We start from the raw sequence: 16,682 nt of genomic DNA on the forward strand, positions 1-16,682 counted from the left end.
CCTCGTGGTTCCTTCCAATTCTACAATTCTGTGATTCTAAGTAGCCAGGATATCTCCACCTGCCCTGCTTCCACTGGCCATTCATTTGGCAAACAATCAGTTACAAAGCGAATGCCTTCTTAAAAAGGAAGGTTTTTACTAGCTTTCAGAATGCCATTAAAAGAGACGATAAGGTGTTCCTTTCTTGGGAGGGAATTTCAGCCACAGAGTGGGGGGAGCCCCTCTTTTTAGTCCTAACCAAGTATACTGCAAGGGATTCTGGGTCACACAGAAGGGCCTTTGATGGTGATCATGTTATACAGGAGAGAAGGAGGTCCTTCAGATATCCCAGTCTTAAACCATTAAGGATTTTAAAGGGAATCACCGGCACTTTGAATTGTTCCTGGAAACAAATTGGAAGCTACTGCAGCTGTTTAGGTTTGAAAAGCACATGCTCAGTTTTAACAACTTGACCATGGACTCTTCAAAGGCAGCTCCATGTATAGAACGTTGCAGTAATCCAGATGTAATGCAGCTAGTGCCGTGGCCAGCTGTGCGTCTCCAGGAATGCGCACGGTTGGTGCCCAAGTCTCAGCTGGGCAAAGGCACTTCTGGCCTCAGCTGACACCTGGGCAACCAGGGTCAAGGCCACATACAGAAAAATCCCCATACTACACACCTGCATTTTCAAAGGGAGTGTAGCTACCAACACAGGTTAAACCCCAAGAACTGAGTCAGTTCTACTGACTGTGACCACCGTGTCAGGATTAAGCTTCAGTTTGTTTGCCCACATCAGTTCATTTCAGCCATAAAGGCATAGATCACCACCACACTCAGTGTATCTACTTGAGTGATGCACAACTTTTTTATAATAAAAAACTACACTTTTTTTTAAAAGATCTTTAATTCCACAGGTTTGTGGTAATATGTCCAAATTAATTCAGAGGCAACCCATCCACAAATACCCTCTGTAATGTCTTCATTCACCCTTTTTCCACAGGTACAATGGCTCTCTGCCAAATGGAGATCGAGGAAGAAGAAAAAGCAGATTTGCTTTATTTAAAAGAGCCAAAGCAAATGGGGTGAAACCTAGCACTGTGCACATTGTCTGTACGCCTCAGGCAGCAAAGGTAAGCTTGACTAATGAGCTTTCGTCTCCAAAGGCCAGCATTTGTTTCGTTATATGGCAGCGGCACTTGCAGCAAATTCTGGTAATGAAGTTCACTGAAGTATTCCAATGCAAAGCCAGTTCTTCTGAAAAAGCTAATCTTGCTCATGGAAATGAAGACATTTTCAATAATATTATTTACCCTTGCATCCTGCCCTTCTCCACTGAAGTCATGGAAGTGTCCATGTATGTGAATCCTGGACTTGGTCCTTGCAGCCACCCTGCCAAAGTCGGTTGGGCTGAGAGCAGGAGTGTCCTAAGATCCGCCTAGTGAGCTCCAGTGGTAGAGCATCTGCTTTGCATGTAGAGGTCCCGGGTTCAATGCTTGGCATCTCCAGGCAGTGCTGGGAAAACACTTCTGTCTGAAACTCCTAGAGAGATTTGAATCTGAAGCTGGACAAAATCCAAAGCTTTAACCACTGCAACTCACTGCCTCTGGAAAATGTTCACTCTTAAGAGTAAACATTTTCTCAAGCAGCACTGCTCACTATTTCCCACATTCATGTAACACTTGTGGTGGGTACTGTATGGGAAATGCAACAATGCACCTCATATTTTGAAGGGGTTCTGTCAGTGTTGGCGGGTCAGAGCTCGTTTAAACTGGTACTGAGGTTAGGATAAGGCAATATTAGGAGGTAGTTTATTTCCTTGGCCCATCTCTGGCCTTTGGCACTTGAGATGTGTTTTTTTCAGGGCCCACCCTGTTTCTGTGACTGTAGTTTGTTTTAAGCATTTTTAATTTCTGAATTTTGAATTCTTGTAACCACCCCTGGAACTCTTCCCCTCCCTCTTCTGGGCCACTTGGAGTTCCCCTTCCCCGCCAGCTCATGTTTTCCTAGGCCCTCCTGTCTGGGCAGCCCCACCCCCACCCCGTGGGTCTGTGGTGTGAAAGCAGCTCAGCTAACCACCACAAAATAAATGTTGCATATGACTTTTTATACTCAGCCAGTGGGTTTATTTAATCAGACTATAGCTCATACAGCAGCACCTGTGGAAAAAGCAAATTCTGTGTTAGGGATAATGAGAAAAGGGCTGGGAAATAAAAATACCAGTACCAAAATGTCATTATATCAATATTTGTTGTGACTGCACTCGGACTGCTGTGTTCATTTCTGGTCAGCAAGCCTGAAAAAAGCTCTCACAGGTGCAGAAAAGGACAACCAAAATGATCAAGAGATTGGAGCAATTTGCATGTGAAGGAAGCTTTTTAGTTTAGAAAAAAAGGTGAATAAGATGGGTAAATATGCTAGAGGTGTATAAAATTATGCATGGTTTGGAGAGAATGGATAGGGAGAATCTTTCTCTCTTTAGATGCTGCAACTTGGGGCCATCCAATGAAGCTGGAAGAATCGGAGAAAGGAATGTCCTTCACAGCACATTAATTAACCTCTGGAATTCATTTCCACAAAGCGTGGTGATGGCCACCAACAGACTGAGGTTGAATACCAACAAGACAGAAATATTGTTTCTGGGAGTCATTTTGGACTCATAGCTGTCTGTGGAGTTACAGGTTAATTCTGTGTCCAGGGCAGCTGTTTACCAGCTCCGTCTGGTACACAGGCTGAGACCCTACCTGCCTGTGCACTGCCTCACCAGAGTGGCAATGCACTCTATGTGGGGCTTTGAAGGTGACTTGGAAACTTAAACTAATCCACAATGCAACAGCTAGACTGGTGACTGGGAGCAGCCCTAAAGGATCTTCACTGGCTCCCAGTACGTTTCTGAGCACAATTCAGATTGTTGGTGCTGACCTTTAAAGTCCTAAATGGCCTCGGCCCAGTATACCTGAAGGAGCATCTCCACCCCCATCGTTCAGCCTGGACACTGAGACCCAGCATGTAGGGCCTTCTGGCGGCTCCCACACTGTGAGAAGTAAAGCTACAGGGAATGAGATGGAGGACCTTCTTGGCAGTGGTGCCCTCCCTGTGGAATGCCCTCCCATCAGATGTTAAGGAGATGAGTAATTGTATATCTTTTAGGAGACATCTGAAGGCAGCCCTGTGTAGGGAAGCTTTTTAGGTTTCATGTTTTACTGTGTTTTGGGGCAACCCAGTCAGATAGGCGGGGTTACTAATAATAAAGTAGTAGTAGTAGTAGTCGTCGTCATCACCGTCATCTTTGTCTAGCAGACTACCACTGTAATGGTGCCAGGAGATCATTCCACAAATGAGGTGCTGAAACGAGCGGTACAGTTAGATGGAGGGGAGCACCCAGAGGAGGACCACTAAAGAAAATACTTTTCTCAGTAGGGCTGGGCGATAACTGGTTTTCAATATTGCAATATATCACTAGCTAAACATAGAAATACATTGATATATCACAATATCTGAAATAAGGAAGGAACTACGCAGAGGCAAACAGGACAATGTCCTGGCAACTGCTGCTACTAAAGAGTCTAAAATTGATAAATGATGATATTATCAATCACCTCATAGTCACTTTCATCAGCAGGCAAGCCAACAAATGCATCTAAATGAGACTTTTGGTTGGGGCTTGGCTATCAAATGGTGGCATTCAGGACAATCCAAAGTACGGTGATCATAGTGAATACAAATCATCTGCGCCTGTCGGACTGCCAGCAGGCCTGCTTTGCGGCAGCAGCCTGGTGGTGGCAGAATCAACCATGATGGGGGAGGGGGAGAAGCAGTGGCAGCCTGGCAGCAGTGGTACAATAATCAGCAGCCTGCGAAGCTTTGCTCTGGCAGTGGGTGTCGGCAGCAGAAGCTGCAGCCTGGGAGGCCTCGTCGTGGTGTCGGCAGTAGTGGCGGCCTGCAAGGCCTCCGAAGGCGGCAGGAGACAGTAGCAGAAGCAGGGGTGGCCTGCAAGGCCTTGCTAAGGGAGGCTGCCACAGCTTCTGCCACCGCCTCCCACTGCCCCAGCAGGACTTGCGGACCGCCGCCACTTCATGCCATCATGGTGAGGCCTTGCAAGCCCCACTGCTTGTGTTGCATGAGGCCTCGCAGGCTGCCATTACCATTGCCGTCTCTATCACCGCCGCGAGGCCTATTGCCGCCAGCTCCCGGCGCCGCTGTGAGGCCTCACAAGTCTCCACTGCTTGTTCCTCCGCTGCGAGGCCTTCCAGGATGCCACTGCTACTGCTGCCCCCTCCCGTCGCCTCCACGAGGACTCACGGGCCACCACTGATTGTGCCACCACCGCGAGGCCTTGCAGGTTGTCGCTGCTACTGCTGACGAGTACCGCGGTCATGGCAGACTGTTTCTGCCACCTAGCAGGCCTGCTGGCAGTCTGGCAGTCCCAGATTATTTATATTAACTATGATTCATTGCCGTACTTTGGATTATCCTGAATACCACCATTTGGTAGCCAAGCCCAAAACCAAAAGTCCTATTGGGATGCATTTTTGCTTGCCTGCTGATGAAACTGAGTGATGATTGATAATTTTGTTGCTTATCCATTTTGGACCCTTAAGTGTCCTATTCGCCCCTGTATGGTTCCACCCTTATTTCAGACATTGTGTTGGATTGCAATGTTTAGTAGGTGATATTGTGAGGTTTAGCTGCTGATAACGTTGCGGTGTTTATCTGGTTAGTTATCACAATGTTGAAAACCAGATATCACCTAGCCCTTACACACATTGTTTTTCACGATATATTGCCAGCTCAAATATTATGAAACAATTATCACAATGTGAACTTCAAACTGGTTTGGGATGATATATCACCCAGCCCTACTGCTCAGTCACTCCTACTAACCTCCATGAGTGAGGGAGCTTTGATGGTCCTTTTAGCAAGTGTGGCTCCTTTGCATATAGACCAGGAGTGAGGAAACTGTGGGACTTCCCACTCCCATCCTCCCCAATCTTGGTTAAGTCTGATGGAAGTCAGAGTTTTGCAATATCTAAAGGGCCACCCACCCCTGATACAGACAAGGCTGGTATTCTCCTTAGAAAGCGGACTGTGATCTGACTGCTGAAATGGCAGGAGCAGGTTCGTTTCCAGCCACTCACTGAGATAGAGTGAAAGATGAAGTGGAAAGAGTCAGAATTGCTTTGTACATGCAGCCCTTGAAGGAGGAAGGGTCGCTCTTTCATGCTCCCTAGGTTGAAGCTCTCACAGTGGTCTGTGTCTGATCAGTTAGAGCCAACCAGGCATTATCTTGCAAAACAAGTTACCATCATATTCACCAGTTCCAGGCTGTCAAATAGCACGCTTAATGTGCTTTGCTAATTTATTCCAACCTGCACTGAATAAATTTCTATTTCCTTTTGTTTTCTAGCGTCTCCCATTTTGTCCAAGTGACTTACTAATCACCACAGGGTATTTAAGTAAAAAGGCCTGTTTTGATAAACCCCACTTTTCTTCCCCATGTCCCCAGTGGTAATAGCTGGAAGGATGGGGGAGGAAGCTCTGTCAGCCATCACCATTTGTGTCTCATCCTTTGTGACACTTAATCATCCTTAGGATCTTAATCACTCAGGGTGTTTAGGCCAGCATATGGCTAACAGTAGGCATGACTAATATGCTTGTTCCATAGCAACATGTGATCTGTTGTGAAGCAGTAAGTGGGACCAGTTGGGTCTGTTTTGTTGGATAGATCAGTCATGCTGTTAAAAAAAAAGGTTTGTAATTCATAGTTGTGAAGTGACACACCTGCACCTAATTAGCATCTCTTGAGTTCAGGCTTTCAGTGAACTCAACAGGAGGCTGCTAATGCTGGCTTCTGAATGTATGCTTTATATCTCTGTGCTGGTAGTGATGGAAGTATCTCCACAGCATCTCCAGAAAGAGCTGGAACGTCTAGCAATAAAATAAAAGCAATATGTGTAGAGCACTCTTATGAATCTGTTTTCTCTGTTCTTCGTGTTCCAAAGCTAAGGGAGGTGGGTGGGTTTTGTGCAGGGAGGAGAGCAGCATTTCATTCCATAGTTGCTCAAAATGGACTTACCTTGCAGCACTTCACCAGCACTCATTAAAACAGGGAATGCAGAACCTGCCACTCTCCTTTATTGGGTGGAGGGGCTAGGCGACAACTCCCATCATCCCTAACTATTGACCATGTTGCCTGTGACTGCTGGAAGGGGGACTCCAACAACATCAGGGGGTAGCAGGTTATGAAACTATCAAGAACAAGGCCTTCAGGATGGTTAGATTTCACGGCCTAGATTCTCTCTCTCCTCCTCCTCCTCCTCCTCCTCCTCCTCCTCCTCCTCCTCCTCCTCCTCCTTCTTCATCATCATCATCATCATCATCATCACTGGTAGCTGAGTGAGATTGTCTGCCCATGAACATGGTCATAACAGTGAGTCCGTAAGTGACTGTAGAGGCCAGTTCTGGATCCACACGCCCTTCCACAGTGGGGACATAGGTTTCTGGGTGGGAGTTGATCACAGTGAGGATTTGCCAAACATGCCTTCCTCTTAGCATGTTTCTCCCTTTTGTCCTGAGTTTGAGCGTCTTCAAAGTCCATGACACCTTTGGTAAAGGCTGTTCTCCAACTGGAGCACTCGCAGGCCAGTGTTTCCCAGTTGTCTGTGTTTATACTACATTTTTTTTATACTACATTTGCCTTGAGAGAGTCTTTAAACCTCTTTTGTTGTATTTTGCTTTCCATTCTTGAGAATAGAGTAGTTGCTTTGGAAGACAATCAGGCATCTCAACAATATGGCCAGTCCAATGAAGTTGATGTTGAAGAATCATTGCTTCAACACTGGTGATCTTTCCTTTTTTCAGTACACTGGCATTAGTTTGCCTTTCTTCCCAAATGATATGTAAAATTTGAAGACTTTGGCAGGTATCCCATCAGGTCCGCTGGCGTTGTTGTTTCTCATTTACTTAATAGCTGTACACTCATCTCTAATATGTTTTTGCGGAATTTATGGGAAGACCTCAGCAGCTACGGGGGAGTTGTGGTTAAGGAGATGCTGGTAATGTTCTTTCCAGAGCAGTGCAATAGCTTTTTTATCTTTTAGAAGTGTGGTACCATCTGCTGAGCATAGGGGGCATATGCCATGATTTATTGGCCCATAGATGGTCTTTGTGGCTTTAAAGAAACTCTGTGCATCATGAATGTCGGCTCAGTGCTGGATCTCTTGAGCTTTTTTTTATTCACCAGGTGTTCTTTAGTTCTCTGGTTCTTCTTTGAACCTCAGCCTCAGCATTGGCATAGGTTTTTTTCTTAGTAGCGCAGTTTCTATCTCTTTGCCAGAAAGCTCCTCCTTTTCTTGTGAATAATGTGTTCAATCTCACTGGCCTTCTCATCAAGCCAGTCCTGGTGTTTCTTGGTTTGGTATCCAGTGGTTTGTTCACAGGCTGAAGTAAAGGATGTTCTCAGCTTGGTCCAGTGTTCCTCGATGTTATAGGGAACTCTGAAAGCAGATGGTCCTTAAGAATCGTTGGGAAGCAATCCTGCTTAATGGGATCTTGAAGGGCTCGAGTGTTCATTTTGCGCCTTGGCTTCCTTCCTTGAAGCCTGCGTTGAGGTATAGTATGTGATGTTGAGTACGTCTGAACTCTCATCTGTGTGTCATCTTCAGTTAACTTAGGGTTGTGCTCATTGCTGTTTTAAGAAAGTAACCAAGAAATGTGCTTAACATACTCAGAGTGGTGGAGCACTCCATTGTTTGAACTGTCTATTTGTACCCTTTCTTTGAACGGTTGGTTTTCAAAGATTACAAGAAAACCAAAGTAAAGGTTAAGCATGGTACAGAGGAGTGTACATGCGGACTTTCTCCACCAATAGCCCTTGCCTTCATTTATTTAAAATATTTATTAACTTGTTGGCTTTTTCACTAAAAAGAGAAAATGCAAAGCAGCTCACAAAAACACATGTGATAATATTAACAGGTAAATTGCATCAAAGTATTTTTAAAAACACAGTGCCAAAAATAATCAGGAGACTGAAGGCTGCTGCCACAATGATCAGTATAACAGCAATCGGTAACATAATGATTTAACTGTCATTGAAGCAGATGAATTCTCTGAGGTTAGCAGAGTGCTTCCACCCCTTATACTGTAAAAGCAAACCTCCTACTTGTTTTGCTTGGCTGTGCTGGAGCAGGATGCTGCCATGCGCAGCAATTTAATGTAGCATGAGCCCAGCCCTCTTCTCTGATACAGAGTGTAAGGAGAGGGGTGTGTCATGGTCTTCCTGGATGGTAGCAGCAATGACAAAAGGTTTGGGTAGCGATGAAAGTAAGGCTTGCATTAGAGGTGGGAAATTTTGGCTCCAGCTCTTGATGGACTACAACTCCTGTAGTCCCTGATAGCAATTGGAATCCCACAACATCTGTGGGGCTTCTGCTTCTCCAGCCCTGGTTCAAATGAATACAGTATGGGCCATCTTCCCATGGTTGCTCCAAAATATCAGCTGCCTCCATTACAGACAAAAGGAAGAGGAGTCATGGTCATGCTGAGACATATCATTGGTCGGGTGATATTGCAGAATCACTGCCATGGCAGGCTGCGTGTGTGTGAGTAAGTGAGATAAAATGCTGGTAATAAGCATAAAATTAAAAGAGAAGTATGCAGTTAGCATGTACTAAGAAAGTCGTGACATTACTATTTATTATTTAATGTCAGAGCTCTTGGCCAAATACTGAGAACTTGAGATATCAGAAGGTTTTAGCAGTAATAAAAAGGTAAAGGTACTGCTGACAGTTAGGTCCAGTCGCAGACGACTCTGGGGTTGTGCGCTCATCTCACTCTGTAGGCCGAGGGAGCCGGCATTTGTCACAGACAGCTTCTGGGTCATGTGGCCAGCATGACTAAGCCGCTTCTGGAGAGCCAGAGCAGCGCACGGAAACGCCGTTTACCTTCCCGCCGGAGCGGTACCTATTATCTATTTGCACTTTGACATGCTTTTGAACTGCTAGGTCGGCAGGAGCTGGAACAAAGCAATGGGAGCTCACCCCGTCACGGGGATTCGAACTGCTGACTTTCTGATCAGCAAGCCCAAGAGGCTCAGTGGTTTAGACCACAGCGCCACCCACGTACCTTTTAGCAGTAATAGTGGAAGTTAAATGGTCATATTGGTTAGGCTGAAATCATATGCTGAAGTATTTCTCTCCTAACCTAGGTCATTAGGAAGTTGAGATGGAGTACTGCAGTTTAATTACGTGACCTGTAAAACACTTATCTGAAATAGTGAGACTTGGAAAATCATAACTGTGTGTGTGTTTGAACCTTTTTTTATTGCCCTATCAACAAAGTCCTCTATGTAGTTCACACAGTATTAAAACAATAGACATTTAAAATGTTAACTATTAACCATTCAAAATTCTGCCTTAAAACCAGCCTTATTCTAGCAGGAATGTGCTTTGTTAGGATGAAGAATTGCTCTTGCTAATCTATTTTATCTGTCCGGTTTATCATAATCAAAAATACACTTTTTCTTTTCCACAGGCAATAAGCAACAAGGACCAGCATAGTATATCCTACACCTTATCTCGAGTTCAAACAGTGGTGGTTGAATACACACATGACAGCAACACAGACATGTTTCAGGTATGTAAAGTATGCTTGACTTACAGATCACCCCGGGATTAAGACTGCTGGGGCCATCAGAACTTGTTCTTGTGTTGAAAGAAGCAACTACAGTTGCAGTAACATGAAAAAATAAGGTTTTTTATTTTGCTTGCCCAGGCCATTAACACTAATAACATCAGCAACTCAACAGCCCTGAGAAAAGTAAAACTAGAAAAGACCTTTGGGGGTTTATTGGCTAATGGAGATGGGAAGGAAGTCCCAGAAAAGGCCAGGGCTTTGTTCTCTTCTTGTCCACAGACAGCCAGAGTAAACATTTTTTAGGGCCATGTAATTTGATCTTTCTCTTCCTTTCTTGTGTATCACCCCCACCCCCCTTCTATAAAGGAACTTCCTTCACAAGCAAATTTTGAAGTTTGTCTCAGCTGAAAACAATCACTACACGTTAATGAAAAGCTGTCTTGCTGGGTACAGTGAACTATTTCTAGAGAGAGAATGCTCTTCAGATTTGAGTTTTGTTCTGATTTCTGATCTGGATTAAACTTAATGATTTTTGCTCAAAGTTCTATTAATATTCTATTACTATAATGACACCCAAAATATACTATTCTTCTGTCTTACCTTCCTAGGACTTTTACATTGCAGATTTTGTAAGTTATAATGTGGATTACGGGCACTTTTAAATTCAGATCCAAGAAAAATAGCTGCAGCAGTGAGAGGGCAAAAAGTACTGTGTCAGTTCAAACTGTCCTATTGTGGCATGAATCTTCATAGGTAACAGCCTCTATCCAACGTGCCAGATTTCCCCAAGCTGGTGCCCTCCAGATGTTGTGTTGCCCCAGTGGCCCCAGCCAGTAATCTGGGAAGATGGAAGCCGTAGTCCAAAACATCTGAAAGACACCATGTTGAGGAAAGCTGAGCTGTGAGGTGTCTGGAGAAGGCCCTGGCTTGTCACAGGACCACAAAATTAAGTAGCTGCTATCAATGCATTCTCATGAAATACACTGGCAAGCCACATACCTGATCCTGGTGAGAATTTTTTTTGTCAAGCAGGGAACACAAAAGAAACACACCATAAGCAATCTGAAGAATCAAAGTGGTAAAGCTTTCCCTCTGAAATTTACCAGTTCAGCCTGCAAGTGGCAGCTGCATGCCTCAAATGATCCCCTACAAGAAAATCAGATAGAAAATGAGCACACCAAGGAATTCTAGTCCAGCCTTCACCCCATCATAATCCATTTTTATCTGTAGGAACTTTAATCTTTTGGAAAGCCTTCCAACATATCATAGCCTGAAACAAAGCAGCAGCCTTGTAAAAAGCATTGCTGCTTGAAGCGCTTCATCTCAGTGGCTTGCAGAAGGTCTCAAATTTCTCTGAAACTGGAGAGTCGCTGCCACCCAGTGTAGACAGTACTGAGCTAAGTGGACCAATGCTTTTACTCAGTCTAAAGGAGCTCCTTTTGTCCCTATGTTGATACTTTTGATAGCATAAATTGGCCCAGGCACACAGTCCAGGTGAGTGGCCAAAGGTTATCACAGTAGCAGGAGAGGTCTGCAGTTGCTGTTTGACATGATGGGCTGAGGGTGTCAAAACACTTTGCCTGTGATCCTTTGGGTGTGGACCAACATGCAGAACCTGTTGGCTCTTGATCACTTCAAAACAGGGCAAATATATGTGCCATCTTTGGTGCTTTCGAAATGGGGGTGGGTTTGACAGAAATGAGGCTGTCACTTTGACCGAGGGTGGTTAAAAAACACAACATTTAAAATGTGCTGGTTCCAATAGCTGCTCAAACAATTTATTTTTATTTATTTATTAAACTTGTTCATTGCCCAAGGCAACCCAAAGTGACTTACAAACAAGCAAACCAACCAACAAAACAAAACAATAAAGCCCACATAGATACATTAAAACCCATTTGGACCCATTTCAGTAACTACTCAACAGCTATGCTGGGGGAGAATCTTCTGTGCTACTTCCTTGCAATACCCCCCCCCCATTAAGGGGCATTAATGTTTTGGTTTTGGAGAAGCTTTTGATAAAACCTGAAAAGTGTTGCTTGCTTTACCTAATAGGGGATTCTTGGATTGCAGCCAAGAGCAGCTGGCAACCCATTGTTTTCAGCCATTAAAAAAGGTGCGAGGCTATCTGTGTTCATGTTGAACTGAGTAGCTTATCTGTGTTCTGACCATGTGCATGTGGAAAGAACATTCCTAATTTCAGGCTACCATTTCCCCAACCACGTGGCGGGGATGTGTCCAGGGTCTCAGACTGAACAATACATGTGCTCTCTGATTCACCACAGCAAGGGCATTAATTGAAGAACTGCTGCTGGAATGTAGCTTTGGATTCACAACCCAGTACAAAAAAAAATAAAAAATCTTGAACTTGAGAATACATACTACTGTTCTATAACTTTGATGCAAGATATCAGTCTTAGGTCAGTTCTTCTGCTGAAGTGGAACTCTTTTCAGGGGGCACCTCCCCTCCCCTACAGTTTTTGGCAGTAGTTCTCAGCCATATTAGAATGCCTGCATTGGGAATTTCTGCATGCTTTCTTCAATGAATAGATGGATAGTATTATTTCCCATTGCTCCAAAGATCCCAAGGCGCTGTTCTTTGAGTCTGCATTACAGTACTAAAGCACTAAAAGTCAAATGATTGAGATAGGGTAGCATGCTTGAGACTTAGTTAGGGCAGGGATGAAATATTAATTGTTGACTTTCACTAGAGTGCTTTGTATCTAAATCTATTATCCATTTTGTTTTTGTCAGATTGGACGATCAACAGAGAGCCCTATAGACTTCGTAGTGACAGATACTGTTCCCGGAAGCCAGAGCAATTCAGAGACTCAGTCTGTTCAGAGCACTATCTCAAGGTTTGCTTGCAGAATCATATGTGAACGAAATCCTCCTTTCACAGCAAGAATATATGCCGCTGGCTTTGACTCCTCCAAAAACATCTTTCTAGGGGTAAGGGCCTGCTTCCTTCTGCTTCTCAATGCAGGTTTTAACATATTAGCGTGCTTTTCAACTGATCTGCAAAGAACCAATGAATGAAAGCTGTCTTGTTGATGTTTTCCCCATAGGAGAAAGCTGCCAAGTGGAAGACTTTGGATGGGCAAATGGATGGGTTAACCACAAATGGGGTTCTTGTTATGCATCCACGCAATGGATTCACTGAAGACTCCAAGCCTGGAGTATGGAGGGAGATATCTGTATGTGGGAATGTGTTCAGTCTTCGTGAAACAAGATCTGCTCAGCAGAGGGGGAAAATGGTAAGTCTGAGAAAATAGCAAGTTTGCCAGACAGCTGTAAACAGCGTCCGTGAAGATGTCATGCTACATTTGGAGTACATTGCCCTATTTCCACGAGCATCTAATCCACTACTAGATATTTGCAGGATGAGGATCTATGTTAGTTTGAGCACCTGGTACCTCGGGTTAAGAACTTAATTCCTTCTGGAGGTCCGTTCTTAACCTGAAACTGTTCTTAACCCGAGGTACCACTTTAGCTAATGGGGCTTCCCTCTGCTGCTGCTGCTGCACCACCACCGCGCGATTTCTGTTCTCATCCTAAAGTTCTTAACCTGAGGTACTATTTCTGGGTTAGCAGAGTCTGTAACCTGAAGTGTCTGTAACCTGAAGCGTCTGTAACCTGAGGTACCACTGGTAGTCCAAAACATCTGGAGGGCCGAGTTTGCCTGTGCCTGTTTTAAATTAAATGCCTCAGCCTTAAATATTAAGTAAGTCATTAAGTATTAAGTCATTGTTTGTGAAATTTGTATTTGTGTTCTCTTCCAGGTTGAAAATGAAACAAACCAACTTCAGGATGGTTCGTTGATTGACCTCTGTGGAGCAACATTACTGTGGCGCACTGCAGAAGGCCTTTCACGCACTCCCACCGTGAAGCACTTGGAAGCTCTAAGACAGGAAATAAATGCCGCTAGACCTCAGTGCCCTGTGGGCTTTAACACACTAGCCTTTCCTAGTATGAAGAGGAAAGACGTTGTAGATGAAAAGCAACCCTGGGTTTACCTGAACTGTGGCCACGTCCATGGCTACCACAACTGGGGGAACAAAGAAGAGAGAGATGGCAAGGACCGGGAATGCCCCATGTGCCGATCTGTTGGCCCTTATGTGCCGCTCTGGCTTGGATGTGAAGCTGGATTTTACGTGGATGCTGGCCCTCCAACTCACGCATTCAGCCCATGTGGACATGTGTGCTCAGAAAAGACAACTGCCTATTGGTCCCAAATACCTCTTCCTCATGGTACCCACACTTTTCATGCAGCCTGTCCGTTCTGCGCACATCAGCTTTCTGGTGAACAAGGCTACATCAGACTTATTTTCCAAGGACCGCTTGACTAACTCGTGTTATCTGAGAACTGCATTTAAATACATAAGCTAAAAGATTCTAATTTCAAATGAACTGCCGTCTTAAATTCAACTATATTTCATTCTCTGGGCTTTGACAGTTTACTTTGAGATGAAGAATACTTATTATTTAAGTGGTGAATTCCTCTGTAGATAATGGATGAAGCTGGTTATGTAGGAAAGATTGGTGGTGGATAGCTGGAGCAGACTGAAGGTAGTTCCTAGCCCATCATTTTTGAGATGGAAAAGATAACATTCTTTGCCTTCAATGTAAATGATTTGAATAACATGCCTTTAATATCTAAAATTTGTCTTTTTAAAAAGTATATAATTGAGGGGTGAAAGTGATCAGTTCAAAAGGATATGAGTTTACAGCTTGGATACAAACATGTAAGATAGAGCAACATGTATAGTAACTCCTTTTTCTATTTATCTTTGCTATGAAAAATTATCCTAGGTGACTTGGATAGAGTAGCATGGTAGTTGTGTGTTGCATCCATTGACTGGATGTGTAGATTAGTTCTGGATCAGGAAAGGGTAGGAGATGGGAATATGATAGGTGAGCTTTCTTTATTTTGTAAAAGACTAAATCAATATTGAGTTGGTAGAAAAGCAGCAGGTTTTAAAACATAACTAAAGCAAATTAAATTGATGTGCTTTTTGAAGTGCTTAACTACATGTTGGATTACTTGATAAAATCCTTGTTTTTTCTTTCTCTTTCTCTGTCTGGTAGAACTGTAACAAAATGAACTGGTCACATAACATTTACCTGATACTTGGAATATGCAATTTGCCCTCAATGAAGTTCTTTTCTCCCTCCATGTTATATATTATGTATTTGGTTTGTTTTTTGTTGCCTTGTTTTTTGCATTTGCAGCACTGAAGGGTTTATGCTTATTTAAATAAAAAAGAAAACACCAAGGTATACAAGGTGTTTAGTTTTCTTCCTCTACTGGGAGAAACAAAAGAGAGCCAGGAAGTGAGTTAGGCAGGTTCTGTACATCAGATTAGGAACTGATACTGGAGCACATTAGGATACCATGGAGATGTATTTTTGTACATGTTCATACATACTGTACCATTGCAAAAGGCCATAGTCAATTCATTTTCCCTCCCTAAAATGGAAATTACTTGAGGTGTTTGTATTACAGCATTTTATGGGAAGAAAAATATAACCCGGGCTGATTATTCCCATGTTGCAATACAAATTCATCTCAGTGCATTTGTATGTATGTATGCATGCATGTATTTAAATATTTATAAAACATACATTCACAAAAACATAGCAAGGTAGTATACATCATACACAATTACAGTATCAATAAATACAGTGGTACCTCGGGTTACAGATGCTTCAGGTTACAGATGCTTCATGTTACAGACTCCGCTAACCCAGAAGTAGTACCTCGGGTTAAGAACTTTGCTTCAGGATGAGAACAGAAATCGTGCGGCGGCAGCGGGAGGCCCCATTAGCTAAAGTGGTACCTCAGGTTAAGAACAGTTTCAGGTTAGGAACGGACCTCCAGAACGAATTAAGTTCTTAACCTGAAGTACCACTGTACTGGTTGGTAAAATGAATTCAAATAGCAAAGGCCTATCTGAATAACACATAAGATTTCTGCATTGCAATATATTTGCATTCAAAGTATTTAAGATGTGGCTAGAAACCATGTGAGTAGCCTTGCCAGAAGGTTCACAAGAGCCCCCAGCCTTCCCAAAAACAAACAAATAGGAGCTGGCCTACATAAGCTTTTAGGCTTGTATCCAATGCAGCACTGAGCAAGCAAGCTTCCCTTCTGAGCAAGAGTCAACCCTTTCACTAACAGGGCACTTACTTAGAGTTGCAGTGAATAATAATAATAATAATAAATTTTATTTATATCCCGCCCTCCCCAGCCGAAGCCGGGCTCAGGGCGGCTAACAACACTAAAAGGGTGCAACATTATAAAAAACATTATAAAAATTAATTAAAATAAAAATTGATGGCAACCATAAACTAAAGTTTTGTAAAGATTGCCAAAGGAGGGAGTCAGGCTGCGCCCTGACCAAAGGCCTGGTGGAACAGCTCTGTCTTGCAGGCCCTGCGGAAAGATGTCAAGTCCTGCAGGGCCCTTGTCTCTTGCGACAGAGCGTTCCGCCAGGTTGGAGCCACAGCCGAAAAAGCTCTGGCTCTAGTTGAGGCCAGCCTAACCTCTCTGTGGCCTGGGACCTTCAAGATGTTTTTATTTGAAGACCGTAAGTTCCTCTGTGGGGCATACCAGGAGAGGCGGTCCCGTAGGTACGAGGGTCCTAGGCCGTATAGGGCTTTGAAGGTTAAAACCAGCACCTTAAACCTGATCCTGTACTACACTGGGAGCCAGTGCAGCTGGTATAGCACCGGATGAATGTGATCTCGCAGCGAAGACCCCGTAAGGAGTCTCGCTGCGGCATTCTGCACCCGCTGGAGTTTCTGGGTCAGTCTCAAGGGCAGCCCCACATAGAGCGAGTTACAATAATCCAGTCTGGAGGTGACCGTCGCGTGGATCACAGTGGCTAGGTCAGGGCGAGAGAGGTAAGGAGCAAATGCACCTTCCAAGAATGCAGTACCACTAAATTGTCTTAAAAACTGGCTGAGTAATCAAGGCAAAAATGATGCCTGCGGAGAGCTCTTTGCAAAATAAAACAGGAATAATAATAATACAGTGGTGCCTCGCAAGACGAACGCCTCGCAAAACGAAA

The 16,682-nt window shown here is 43.9% G+C and overlaps 1 protein-coding gene across 2 annotated transcripts in view; it reads left to right on the forward strand.

Moving 5' to 3' along the window:
- The window catches only part of PELI1 (pellino E3 ubiquitin protein ligase 1), a 60,537-nt gene extending 45,747 nt beyond the window's left edge, over nucleotides 1-14,790 (forward strand). For both annotated transcript variants that reach the window (XM_053380339.1, XM_053380341.1), the window contains exons 3-7: nucleotides 980-1,109; nucleotides 9,508-9,609; nucleotides 12,364-12,561; nucleotides 12,678-12,866; nucleotides 13,392-14,790. In XM_053380339.1, coding sequence (XP_053236314.1) covers nucleotides 980-1,109; nucleotides 9,508-9,609; nucleotides 12,364-12,561; nucleotides 12,678-12,866; nucleotides 13,392-13,958 — 1,186 coding nt within the window. In that variant the 3' untranslated portion in view covers nucleotides 13,959-14,790. The remainder of the gene's footprint in view (nucleotides 1-979; nucleotides 1,110-9,507; nucleotides 9,610-12,363; nucleotides 12,562-12,677; nucleotides 12,867-13,391) is intronic.
- The last annotated feature ends 1,892 nt before the right edge of the window (nucleotides 14,791-16,682 follow it).

The sequence above is a fragment of the Podarcis raffonei genome, chromosome 3, assembly GCF_027172205.1.
Source record: "Podarcis raffonei isolate rPodRaf1 chromosome 3, rPodRaf1.pri, whole genome shotgun sequence".
NCBI lineage: Eukaryota > Metazoa > Chordata > Lepidosauria > Squamata > Lacertidae > Podarcis > Podarcis raffonei.